Source organism: Polyodon spathula, chromosome 5 (assembly GCF_017654505.1).
Source record: "Polyodon spathula isolate WHYD16114869_AA chromosome 5, ASM1765450v1, whole genome shotgun sequence".
Lineage (NCBI taxonomy): Eukaryota > Metazoa > Chordata > Actinopteri > Acipenseriformes > Polyodontidae > Polyodon > Polyodon spathula.
Window position 1 is genome coordinate 77887278 of NC_054538.1, and position 14392 is coordinate 77901669.

Here is a 14392-nt window from a genome sequence, read left to right on the forward strand (position 1 = left end):
AATGCACCTTGGAAAAGTACCATCCAACCCCTTTGTTGTTTTTTATACGGTATATACACTTCCCAGGCAATTTAAAAGAAAGCCATATGTTGCCACACAGTTCACTCACTCCAGCTGGAAACAGGCTGGTTGTTAGTTTGTCTTGCTTTGAATGATTCCCACCTTCAGGTGATGTGTTGAAGAGTTCACGCAGATGAGTACCATTCTCGTCTCTGAGCCCACCATGCTTTAATACAGTCCTGCATGTTGGTTTGCACATAGAAGAGACCCCATGCTTTCATTGCTGGGTAGAGAGAACAGCTACAGGAATGTCCAAGAACGACCGAGAGGGACACTGTGAATGGAGGCAGCGCTAAAGCAAGGCTTTGCAATCAATTTTCTTTCCTCTGATCTTTTTCTGATCTCTGCATTTAAATATCTCTTTGTGTTTATTTCTTGTTATTTTACTTTTTCTTAGCCTTTCAAGGTGGATACTGACATTTACCCAGTAGCGGCAGCAGAATTTAATTCCTGGCTGGACCCCAAATTTTCACAGACGGGATGTTTATGACTCCAAGAGCACACACTCTACCAAAACGTTTTGACAGTCGGACATCCGATTTACCACAAACAGCCATAGCAGCACAAATTCCGTAACGCTGGCGAGCTACAAGTCACTACCACACAAAGAAAATAACAAAAGCTCTCAAACGTGTATTCAACTTCCCAAAGTGAGCTTAAATTTAAAAAGCTCTCATACAGTGACTAAAAGTGAATGTCAATACTTCTCTTTGAGCTTTAGAAAAGTGTCAGTTATACTGGAACAAAAACAAAACAGGAATAGAGGCATGAGTTGAGCATAACATACATGTCAGCTGTACCAGTCAACTGAATTCAAATTGAAAACATTAAATGAAGGTACTTACATTACTTGCACATTTGTTGATTGTCGCTTCATTTTCTTTTTCCTAAATTTGTTGGGACATACTGTAGCTAACGCGTAAGACACAAATATCTCCGGTTAGCTCCGGTTTACTGCAAAGTTGGCCAAACATTCTGTATTATTATAATATATCTTAGCAGACACCATTATCCAGGGCGACTTACAATTGTTACAAGATATCACACTATTTTGTACATACAATTACCCATTTATATAGTATAAATAACAAAACAGCAGCTGGTTGCTTGCGTGCCTTGCAATGAAAGAAATGTTTCTGCATGTTTGCTGCCGACGCGCTTAATTTCGATACTATACTATTGAAGATGCAAGATCTCATATCTCAGTTCTTTTTTTCATAGCCATGACAACAGTACTGAGGTGGGCGGGAAGGATATATTTTTGAACCACGAGGATGAGCTAGTCTAGCCGCAGCGGATTACAGTCTGATACAGTTTGGCATGAAGTGTTTTTAATTGTCAATCGCCCCATAACTGGCTGGGTCCATGAGCAAAATGGGTGGGCCCAGGCCCCTCAGGCCCAAGCGTGACGCCGTCCCTGCCTTTACCAGATGGTACCAGGAACAAGGCCAAGTAAACTTCCTTTGCTATGGGACGGTGCATGCACAGTCTGTACACAGTATCCCCAAATAAAGGAAAATACATAAAAGAACTCAAAGATCTTACGCAGGGACCAGTGATAATGCTGCTAATGTATTTGAAGGCCTTGGTTTGCACTCCTTTAAGAATGTAAGCATTTTAAACTCTCCCAAGATATTCATTCATTACCACTAATTACCAGACACAGCTGGGATATTTCAAGTACAGCCAGTCTGCTATTTAATCTTTATTCATATAACAGAGTGCAAGACGGACAGCAGACAGACAGACAGACAGACAGACAGACAGACAGACAGACAGACAGACAGACAGACAGGACGGCAGACTGCTTGGGGATGGTGTTTTAGTGCAGACAATGCACTTCTTCCCAAACACAAATGTATTACTCTTACATTACAAGCTGTCAGATTACAAAGCACCCCCCACCCCACCCACCCGCTTCTCCCATTCAAGTCCAGCTGCGTGTACCGCTCGGTACAATACAGCCGCGCAGACACAACGCATCAGTTCATGTGTCCTCTGTGTTGGGAGGGGTGACCAGCCTGTATCGCCATGCTGTACTGATATTAAGCTGCAGGCAATTAATGAGCACAGCAATTCAATTACCCTTTGTGTTTTGCTGAAAGGCAAAATGCTGGGAGATGATTTCGGTGGCAAGAAGTTCTGTCCTTGCTGAAGATGGCACTTTACCAAGCAGCAGGGCTCTGAGGATAGAGGAGTGCAGTGACTCCAGTTCCTGACATTAACACAGTTCACACTTAAAGACCAGTTAGCAGAAAAGAAAAGAGCCCAACCTTTCCCAGAGGCAAAATGTGGAATTACAACTGAAAATGTTACAGCATTTTTTTTGTGTTTGTTTTTTTCAACAAAATAGAAGCATGGCCATTTAAATGTGTTATTTTTACTGTTTCAATTAACACTGTATCATCTCAAAGTTACATCTGTACAGTATCATACCATTGAGAAATAATAAGACCAAAAAAAAAGTTTGTTTCTGTTTTATCATTTATATGGCAAGCACAGCAATAACTGTGTTTAGTCTGTTTAGCTGCTAAGGGTGGTGCTATGGGTTAACTGTGCAGCAAAATTCTAATTTGATTTGACACTCCCTTTAAACGAAACAACTAAATCTCAATTTTTTAATGCTATATAATAGAATTTTTACAGTGGCTTGATTACCCAAAAGCCTTTGGAACTCGCTCCTGTGACTCACATGATTATCTAGGTGTCACCCATGACTCTTAGCAACCAAGAAGTCAGAGTGCACTATCGTGGAGCAAGCAGAACAGATCTTCATACCAAAGTTATTGCTATAAAAATATATCTCTATAGCAAAGATCTGCTCTAACATTTACTCTTGCAGCATTAATTCTAGGTCACCTGTTTATTTGTGAAATCTATAAAGGAGCTCCATTAACAACCTTCAGCCAGGGACTGGGTAACATGCTTCATTTTAAGTGGCCACCAATTACACATTAAGTGCTACAGAAGGACAAAAGAATACCTACTGCACTCCCATGTAAACATAAGGTAAACATTGTGCTTAAAGCTGCAATATCCCACAATCTATTTTACTCTAAAATGTAATTCCTTTGTGTTTCTGCTCCATTCTACAGTTCAGCTCTCTGTGAAAGCCCTTCCACAATGCAGAGAGGCTGTATTGATCATACACACCATTCCACAATGTAGAGAGGCTGTACTGATCATACACACCATTCCACAATGCAGAGAGGCTGTACTGATCACAAACACCATTCCACAATGCAGAGAGGCTGTGCTGATCATACACACCATTCCACAATGCAGAGAGGCTGTGCTGATCATACACACCATTCCACAATGCAGAGAGGCTGTACTGATCATACACACCATTCCACAATGCAGAGAGGATGTACTGATCATACACACCATTCCACAATGCAGAGAGGCTGTACTGATCATACACACCATTCCACAATGTAGAGAGGCTGTACTGATCATACACACCATTCCACAATGCAGAGAGGCTGTGCTGATCATACACACCATTACACAATGTAGAGAGGCTGCGCTGCTCATACACACCATTCCACAATGCAGAGAGGCTGTACTGATCATACACACCATTCCACAATGCAGAGAGGCTGTGCTGATCATACACACCATTACACAATGTAGAGAGGCTGCGCTGCTCATACACACCATTCCACAATGCAGAGAGGCTGTACTGATCATACACACCATTCCACAATGTAGAGAGGCTGTACTGATCATACACACCATTCCACAATGCAGAGAGGCTGTGCTGATCATACACACCATTACACAATGTAGAGAGGCTGTACTGATCATACACACCATTCCACAATGCAGAGAGGCTGTGCTGATCATACACACCATTCCACAATGCAGAGAGGCTGTGCTGATCATACACACCATTCCACAATGCAGAGAGGCTGTGCTGATCATACACACCATTCCACAATGCAGAGAGGCTGTGCTGATCATACACACCATTCCACAATGCAGAGATGCTGCGCTGCTCATACACACCATTCCACCATGCAGAGAGGCTGTACTGATCATACACACCAATCCACAATGCAGAGAAGCTGTGCTGATCATACACACCATTCCACAATGCAGAGAGGCTGTGCTGATCATACACACCATTCCACAATGCAGAGAGGCTGTGCTGATCATACACACCATTCCACAATGCAGAGAGGCTGTGCTGATCATACACACCATTCCACAATGCAGAGAGGCTGTGCTGATCATACACACCATTCCACAATGCAGAGAGGCTGTGCTGATCATACACACCATTCCACAATGCAGAGAGGCTGTGCTGATCATACACACCATTCCACAATGCTGAGAAGCTGTACTGATCATACACACCATTCCACAATGCAGAGAAGCTGTACTGATCATACACACCATTCCACAATGCAGAGAGGCTGTACTGATCATACACACCATTCCACAATGCAGAGAGGCTGTGCTGATCATACACACCATTCCACAATGCTGAGAAGCTGTACTGATCATACACACCATTCCACAATGCAGAGAGGCTGTACTGATCATACACACCATTCCACAATGCAGAGAGGCTGTAGTGATCATTTTTTTTTAAGACTGTCAGGTTGCGCACAACGTTATGTGGATCCCATCAGAATACAAAATGTGTTTTTCTGTCCTACATGACCCCCTTGTATTGTATCACACTTTCATTTTTTAGAATCTTCTTTTTTGATCAGCTATTGCATAACAAGTATTTTTAATTATTTTTCATTCACCACTGGATAAAACTCTGAAGAGTTGCCCACACACTCTGACCACAGGAATCTGTCAGTCAAGGACACAGAGCACCAGCCTATTGGGTATTTAATGAAGTCTGCACTTGCTTTAATGCCACGGTGCATTCTTCCTAATGATACATCTTCACCTCACACCCCTCAGTACTCATGCATCTGATAAACTCTCTCTCTCTAGTCTTTCCACTCATCTCCTGTGCAGTGGTGCCAGCTAGTGGCACAGAGACTGATTGAGAGGAGCAGCACACTGCTTCCACATGGACACAGGCAAGGGTGTGGGGTGCTACTGCAGCAGTTTGTAATCACGATACAATACTGAGCTCCTGGGGGCAGGGCTGCTACAAATACACTTACAGTTTCATTCTGATGTGAAGCAAAAGAAAGATCTTCATTACCTAGAAAGCAAACAGTGCAGCAAAACATACTCACCTGGGGGCCACAGAATAAAACATCAGGACTTCGTACACGCTTTCAGCCTAAATACAGTGCACCTGTTCTCTGCTGACACACCACTGCATATAGACTGTATGACAGGCTTGGGTAGTTAACATTAAAGCCCCACTGTTATTGCTTTGAATATTAAGCTATTTTAAAAGGTCCTGGTACAAGTACCATGTGCACAGAGTACTTCAAAACAAGGACTGCCATCCACTCTAACCAGCCCACACCTTCTTTACATAGCATTGAACATTTTCTTTGGTTAGTATCTGATTTGTAAGAATGACTAATGCAGTCTCATAGCTAATGTTGTGCATCTGCATGTGTGAATGTAGCTGGCTTCATTGCATCGTGCTGTTGGGAACGGGCCTTGGTAAAATAAATACAGTATACTGCTTAACTACACTTTCCAAGCAAGTACTAAATTCATTGACCGCCAGCCACTCATCACACTGTATTGGTATCTGAACATACTCAGAAACCTCTTGCACACAGACAGGTGCACAGAAGGCATGCAATGATAGAAACAGATCACACTTACAGACATTCCCGGTGTTGTCAAAGCTGGTGAGAACCTCGTCCACTTTTAAAGGTCCAAGGTTATCTCTGGAAAAAACACATCAATAAATAAACAAATCCGTTTTTAGTTCATGCCTGCGGTGTTATGTCAGGCAATCAATTATACACTCAGCAGTAATATTGAAATAAACTAAGTTTAACTGATCATGTAGTGTATTATGAAACAGTTCTTGACACATTGTACACAACTATACTACCGTATGTGAAAAATGTGAAATAAAATACAAACACAGCACTGCAAAAGGGATATTTATACAACTTCCAGACAAGGTAAAAATGTACAATTTGAGTAAAGGCGTTTCACTGTATTGCAGTGTGGTTACTGTAGTACTATAAATGATAAATCGTGTGTACTTTAATAAAAAAATGAAATTATATTTTAAACTGTAAATTATTATTATTTACACAACTTGCATTTCAAAAGTGTAATCATTTAATCCTATGTAGAGTAGTCTCACAGCCTTATCTGCTAGTGCACTTCCAGACTGGTGATCCCTGGAGGCTAAGCTGAGCTCCAGTTCAGGCCTACAGTATATCACTGTAGATGAGGATTCTGGTGGCAGGCTGGGTGTGCTTCTGCTGCCTGCCACAAGGGGAAGTTAAATATAACAATGTGTAGAAACCAGCCACCCATTCTACACAGGCAGTGTGCCAAGTCTTACCTGGCAGAGAAGGAGGTGCATACATCCTATAGTGCAGTGGCACTGGAACAATTTTTAAAGTCGGGGTGCTGAAAGCCATTGAACACAACTGTAACCTGTGTATATGATAGAAGCCATGCAAAGCAAAGCACCCGTAGTTCCAGCGGCCTTGATACAGTGTACGGAGGATATGGTTAGGGCAGCCACCTTTTTGAGGTGTCCAATTTGGTTAGATTACAGATGCTGTTTAACCCTGTTTATTCAGGCTGGACACCAGGGATTTTTTTTACTGTGTCTTATTTTTGAATGAGGTGTATGACACAGGGTTTACAATTTCCTGACAGGTGGAGCTGGTCATCCAAATTGTCAGTTTCCTCTTTGTTATACTTGAGTCACTCAAATGTCTTTTAAGAAGCAACCGTTTGAAACAACCATTCAATTCCTTGTGTACATTAAGGGGTTAAAAGGAGGAGGTGTACAGTGAACATTGCAACATAAGGGTAGGCATGTGGGGGGGGGGGGGGGTCTAATAAACTGAGTCATCTGGGGTGTGCTTTTACTAGTACTATCACATACTGATACAACCAATTATAATAACTCTGTATTTCTACTGTGATTGAGAGATTTCCTCAACATAAATCATTTCTGATTTCAGACTCTTTTTTTCAATATATAATCAATCAGCTATGAGGAACTAGATGAGCACTAATTGGCCAAACTAGTTGCAAAAAAAAGTTATACAGCAGCTGGACAGTCAGCAACATACATCATTAAATACAGAGGGGTCACTTCATCAAAACCATGCTGTTGTTTTTTTTTTCTCTGATTTGTCATGTTAAGGTTAACTGCCACAGCCCACTTTTCCCAGATCTCTCTGAACTGCTTTCTGAAGGATACCCTGTGGAAATAAATTCATTTCTCTCACTCGCTGCCAGTGGCCCTTCAAAATAAACCTTTGAATGTTTGTGTGGGTTATCTGAACAAACCAGGTGACATTCTCAGTCAGCCTTATTACCAGGATGTAATTGCTTATACAGCGAAGCCTCGAGTTATTTTAAATAACTTTCTCTCTCTCTGAGCACACACACAAACAGTGCCCCCTCAGGCCTCGCGCTGCACTTGCACTACACATCCCAGGACAGGCTCAGTCAAACATATAGGCCTGTTAATGCCTGCACACAAGCTCCCAACTCTGATCATATTACCTGCTCTCACTGATCATTCTGTTGCTTTTGCAGTTGCTCTTTTGTTTACTGTATGCTCCTTGCATGTGATTTAAATAGCTTTTATTTGAAGCTGATATCCCATTCTGTATAAACCTGTTCATTGTTTGTTGTCTTTTTATTATTATTATTGTAATTAGTTAACAAATATTATACATCAGCTGTCAATAAATGACCCTGTTGGAAAAACACAACCAATATCAATATAGAGTTGAAGAACCTCCACTATTTAGACCAATACAGTTGATCATGGTGTCAAAGAAGAGTCCTGTTTGGCCATCCCAGTGATGATATCTAAATCTCTGGCTCAAGGTTCTGTCTGATTGACAGCAGCAGAGTTGCTAATGTACAGTGGTGTGCACATGTATTAGAGCACCTCACCATTTCTCATTTAAATCCTTTATATACCTATCTGCAAGAAAACCTCTGGGTGAGAATTTTATTTTCCACTCAGTAATCAGTGATATAGAAACAATAGGCACTCATGTGTGAAAATGTTAGACCACTTTAATTTAATTAAAGTGCTTTAATTAGGCATTTTAAACATCTTCTAAAAAGTCTCAAGCATTTTACAATTTGTGGCTCTGCGTTCCTTGCCTCTTACTGTTTTAAATTAATTGCAAGTCCTCAATTAAATTAGACAATTACTAATGTGTCTATTTTGACAATTTCCAAAGTATTCAGTTCCAGTGGTTTGATTTCATATGCACAACAAATCAAAACAGAAGCAATGGGGTGTTCTAATAAATCTGCACAATGCTGCATGTGCCCTTGCAAGTATGTTTTACAGAGACCTATTATTTGGCAATTATTTGGCAAACTTTTAAAAGCCCAGAGTTATAAGGTTAAGCATATTGAAAATCACGGCCAACCATGTTAAACTATGGTTAATGCAGTTGTGACCACAGGAAAAGCAAGGGAACAGTGCAGTTCTAATGAGGGTAAACTTTTATAAGAGATTGCCTGTGCTACTAATAATGGATTGTAATACCTTAATGAGAATTCACATGACTCCAAAGCCATTCACAAATAATAATAATAATAATAGCTTTATGTTTATATAGCGCCTTTCATACTGGACCACCATTACAAAGCACTTTACAGAGGTAGGCTGTGAACTGTGCATTATATGCAGAGTCACTTACAATAGGACACTGATTTAACATCTCATATGCAGGATGGAGCACAAGAAGGTTCAGTGATTTGTCAGTCATTGGCAGAGGTGGGATTTGAACCGGTGACCTTATGGTTACAAGCCCTGGACTTTAACCACTGGATCACAATGCCTCCTTACAAACACGCAGTATGTGAATCAAACATAAGATACCCCAGCTTTTACTGAAACTTTAATCCAGCCTGAGCTTACACTGACAAACCACTGTACTCTAAGTTCAGGTGTGCTCAATGAATGTCTGGTATTGCTCAAACCGCACTGCAGCAGGAATCTAATTCCATTCCTGCAGCAATACAGCTTGTAATACTGACACTTACCTTAAAAAGGCACTGTACTGTGGAAATGAAGCACTTGTGTATTGGACCCACTGCCCCGCTCCTCCTACTTCTCCTCCTCCTCCCGACTCCTCTCTGTCCAGCTCCTTCACTCTGGTTCTTGTGAAGAGGTTGAAGGAGGAGAATCTGCGCACGGATATCTGCTGCATACTGATACTGTCCGGCTGCCTCTGCTTTAACACCTGAGACAGCAAAGCACAGCGGGGTCACAAACACTGAAAGCACAGCCACGGAAATGGGAAACATTCTGAACAGGAGCACAGCAATTTAACCCTAACCTTAACCCTCTGCTCAACACCTGAGACAGCAAAGCACAGTGGGGTCACAAACACTGAAAGCACAGCCACGGAAATGGGAAGCATTCTGAACAGGAGCACAGCAATTTAACCCTAACCTTAACCCTCTGCTTTAACACCTGAGACAGCAAAGCACAGCGGGGTCACAAACACTGACAGCACAGCCACGGAAATGGGAAGCATTCTGAACAGGAGCACAGCAATTTAACCCTAACCTTAACCCTCTGCTTTAACACCTGAGACAGCAAAGCACAGCGGGGTCAATATATATGGGACCCCAATGGCAAGCAGATTTTAAATGGAAGGTTAGTGTCCCTACTGTTAAAACGTCTCTAGATATTTAAACAAACTGGAGTGTCAACAAGGGCTGCCCTCTCCCTAAAATGCAATGGAAAAATATATATATGTAGTGCAGTGTGTCTGAAGGACACTGAACTAATACATTACAGTACCTCCCGTCTAAAAAAACAACAAAAAAAAACCCATTTCTTAAAGCTTTCCATCTAATTTCCAGCAGAGGTCCTCCTTCTACTCCAGTTCCATTCCTGGTCTTTGGGTGGAGCCAGTAAAAGCCTCCCTACAAGGTCACACCTATGCGCCGGGATAAGGATAGAACCCATCGTCACAGGACTGTGGCAGTGTCGTCTCAAACCACTACACCGGCACAGCGGTATTGCTTTCATTCAATTAAATATAATAACGGAGTGTAATTAAAGAAACCAATAAAAACTATATTTACATACTACAAGTTCATACACGACGATGCAACAAAAGCGATTGTCTGTACCCCACAAACCAATCTGACAGTGGCAAGCAAACCTTACCTCCCAACGCTTTCTGCCAACTTCGCCTTGTTTAATAATGAACGCAATGTTGGACACGACAGGTGCGCTGTTAGCCGCTCCTCTAATGCAGTACAACAGGTAGCCCATTTGCAGAGTTGTTGCTCCAGCTTATCCTAACTTTATACAGTGTTACTTTATTACACAAGACCTCCAACTGTTTTGTTTTGTTGTTTTATTTATATCTGGCAACGTAATATGTTCTGTACAGTACTTTACTACTCTTTAATTACTTAGTGAAAGAATACCAGAAACAAGAAGGCAAATTATCCACGCACACTAATGTACTGTACGTTACTATAACCCCGTACACTGTGTGAGACGAACGCGCACACGAAGCACCCTGCTTACCTGCCGGAGGAGACTCCATCGCGCCTTGGCCGCCTCGGGTTTGCACTCTGTGGCGTCCGTGTTGTTCTGGGAGCACCTGTCATTGTTTGTCAACATTGTCTGAACTGACAGATCTGGCTCTCTAAAAACCGGACCACCTGTTGTTGTGTGTATGCACCAGTGCAACCCAATCTATACTATGCAGTCCTGTGCCCTGTCTGCTTCTTTTAAATAATAGGGTTATTTTGGGTTCCACGTTTTCTTTAAATAAAAAAATAATAATAATTTTAAAAAAAAAAAAAAAAAAAAAAAAGAAAAACCCTGCGTAGGTATTTTCCTGTCCGGCAGCACTGTAGTACTATGGCAGTGGTAGCAAGTGCTGCTGTATATGGAAGCATGTTACTTCCGTACACTTCCTGTTACTCGGGTAATCAGGGGAAAGCGATAGATCACAGACGTGGTCAATCTGCAAGATTGGGCAGAATTAGGTTCGACTCTGGTGGTGATTAGTTTACCCTGGCCACGCCATCAGAAAGCGCTCCAGGATTATTTGGGGATGCTTGAGCAGCACATAGGATTATCCCCTAGAAGGTGTTCTGAGCGCATCGGATGAATCTTACTGGTTAGGAACAGGGCGGCTTGATTTCGTAGAGTTGCCGAGCTGTGGAAGTGAAAGGTGGGAGTAAATGGCAATGCCCTGGAATCATCTGATGCCCTCAGAACACTTTGTAGCGGATATTCCTTTACGCCGCGGGTGTATGAACCAGAGGCAATGCAGTATGCAATGTGTGTCACGGGTTTAGACAGCCTAAATCCTCGCAGGGTCTACGTGCTTTTTTCTGATCTCCTTGGTTTCATTATGCTTGTCTTTTAAAACGTTTTAAAAGCTGTTTATTCCGTTTATAATTAGCAGTATGTATTGTTGCTTGTTTTGTTTTGTATTGTTTTTTTGTTTTGTTTTAGTATAAGCATTCGCGCTTCGCGTGTGTGTTTTTGGTGCTTTTTATTATTATTGCCACCGAGATTTATAAAATAGCACCATGTATGATTAAAGGAGCAGAATCTGTCGTTTCTTAATATAGTTATGCACTGGCTGAATTTCTGAAATTTAGATGCAATGTTGCTTACATGAAACCTGAAAGGGTGAAGCCGTCCTGCTACAACCAAACCAAGTGTACATTTTATACAAACACTGCTGTTGCGATGTGTCTGGTAACTGCTCTGAGTTCCGCTTTGAAAATTCACACTTGCCACCAGCAAGGCACCACGCTAAGGTAACTGCAGCTGTTGTAAGGCAAGCAAATCTCAAATTTACAAAGGAAACATACCCAAAATATAGAGTATCTAGCATTCCAAAACAATGCGTGGCACCGAATAACTTTATAGTCAGGCCAGAAATTTAATTATTAATAATCTATATGACAACAATCTAGCATCTTTACAAATAACGTATAGGATATAGAAAGAAAAAAAAAGATTTCAGGATATTAAAAACTATTATTATTAGTAGTTGTAGTAGTCACACCAGTTGTTTGAATTGGTATTATTAGCTGTTAGAGCTAGTATCTTATCAAGTGTGTATTTGCATGAATGAGGTTTTCCAAAAGACTCCTTCCTCCCTGACACCCATCCCCTAGCTCATGATGACACACTGACAGCACCCCATTGCATTCGGTGGAGAACCAGTCAAGCAGTCAGCCCTACTCGAGAGCAAGGCTTCATCAGGGCCACATGCGATATCCCTGAAACACAGGTGCTTTTACTTTTGTGTTTTTCTGCAATTCATTGGGAGATGTCTTTCCATCCCTGTGGTTTCTCCTCACCAGACTGTCCTATCCCTTGCTGTCCCAGGTCAGGGAGCGCCCCAGGTCCTGCTGCCCCTGGGAGACATAGCCGGACGCCGCGGGGACCTCGTTCCTGGCAACAACAGTGAGGAGCAGCCGGTCCGAAGGCTGGGGAGCACTCCTTCAGTGACTCACACTCAGAGTCCAGTGTTCAGCTTTGGAGTTCAGATTAAACCTTAATTACGATACTATTCAAATATTGCAGAAGACCCATTCATGGGGCAGGTGGGGTGGCATTATTTTAGTAAGTCTAGGCTTCTGTAACTTTGCAATAGAAATTGTGCAGAAAGGGGGGTAATTATTGTCCAATTATTTTAAGACAGCTAATGCTGCTGATAGGCCAAAAAATCTACATTGTTGTAACAGGGCGAGCAGCCCTGTACAGTGTTTATTTCTGTATTGGGTTTTGGGTTTATTTTATTATTTACTTTTGTTTATAGATGTCGGCGAACCGCCGTGTGCTTTGTTTATTGTTTTATATTTGTTCCGTTATTTAAAAAGATGGCGGGCATATGTGTACGTTCTGCAGAGACGAGGTTTGGCAAACTCGTCTCTGCCAACAATTCAAAAAATCGTGCAGAAGGCGGCCATCTCCCGAATTTGTTAAGTGATTAATTTGTTGCTAATCGGGAGATGGTCACCTGTATAAAACCTGCAGCTCTCTGCACCCTGGGTGTGGGTGTTCAGAGCGAGGAGAGAAATCTGAAATATAGAATAATACAGGATCAGTGACAGCAATCTGCCCAGCCTGACCTGTGTGTGTCGTTTATTTTGTGTCCGTGATTATTTTTGTTTAATTATTTATTTTCTGTGCTCTGCAAGCAAGTGTTTATTTTTGTTTAAACACACATGTGCACCGTTTTTATTTTAAATACAAAAATAAATAAAATGTGAGTGCAGTCCTGGTTGAGTGCAGGAGCCCTTTCCTCCCCCCCTGTGCTGCTACAGCCTCACACTGCAGGGCTGATCTATCATGTAGAGCACAGCGAGGGCCAGCTGTATATCCTCAGCAACGTTGGGCCAGCACACGAGTACCAGGTGAGCAGCCCTCCCTAGACCCCATGCATGTGTCTTAGTGTGTGCCCCACCCTCCTGAAAGAGTGTCTCAGCGCCTAGAGAGCACAGTGCTAACAGGGTAGACGATGGTCAGGTAGGTACAAAATACTGGACTCCCCCAAACAAATAAAAATACTGCAGTCTTCAGGCTTTTTTGAAAGGGAAGACACACCTTTCATTGATACAGGATTACCACGCATACTGTACAGTACCAGCACTGGAGCAGGTTCTCTGTCATACAAGCTCCTCCCTCAGCATACATCCTCTTTTATTTGGATTTGGATGTCCTCTCTCCTCCTGTCAGCTGATGATAGCCCCCTGTCCTCCCTGGCGCTGAAGCACTTGCAGCTGCTGTTCAGGCTGGCTGTGAACACCAGATTGATTGGCATGGAGCTGTTTGAAAACCACTGCATGATGGCCACGAGGGGCGGCACACATCTGTATCTAGACATCACCCCCCTCGATGAGCTGGCACAGGTCTCCACTGTCAGAGTAGTGGTGTGCAGACACTGTCACAAAGCACTGAGCAGCACTGACTGGGATCTGTGCTTTACTTTGTGAAAGACAGTTCTGCATGAAGGCTCCAGTGAGATACTGCATTTGAACACGCAGGGAGATTGTAGCTTCTGATGTGCCACTGATTTACCTAGTTTACATTGCTCTTGTAGTTTAAACAAACAAAGTTTGATTGGCGGGGTAATCTTTTTTAGTGTCAACCTATATATATATATATATATTGCCTCAAACAAACTATTGTTATTATCTAACAAAATCTTTAAAAACTATGACAAAT

The 14392-nt window shown here is 42.1% G+C and overlaps 1 protein-coding gene across 2 annotated transcripts in view; it reads right to left on the reverse strand.

The window, feature by feature from the left end:
• The window catches only part of LOC121316347 (calmodulin-lysine N-methyltransferase-like), a 157388-nt gene extending 146311 nt beyond the window's left edge, over positions 1-11077 (reverse strand). For both annotated transcript variants that reach the window (XM_041251414.1, XM_041251412.1), the window contains exons 1-3: positions 10721-11077; positions 9214-9413; positions 5821-5885 (exon numbers count right to left, since the gene is read on the reverse strand). In XM_041251414.1, coding sequence (XP_041107348.1) covers positions 5821-5885; positions 9214-9413; positions 10721-10816 — 361 coding nt within the window. In that variant the 5' untranslated portion in view covers positions 10817-11077. The remainder of the gene's footprint in view (positions 1-5820; positions 5886-9213; positions 9414-10720) is intronic.
• Positions 11078-14392: the final 3315 nt, after the last annotated feature.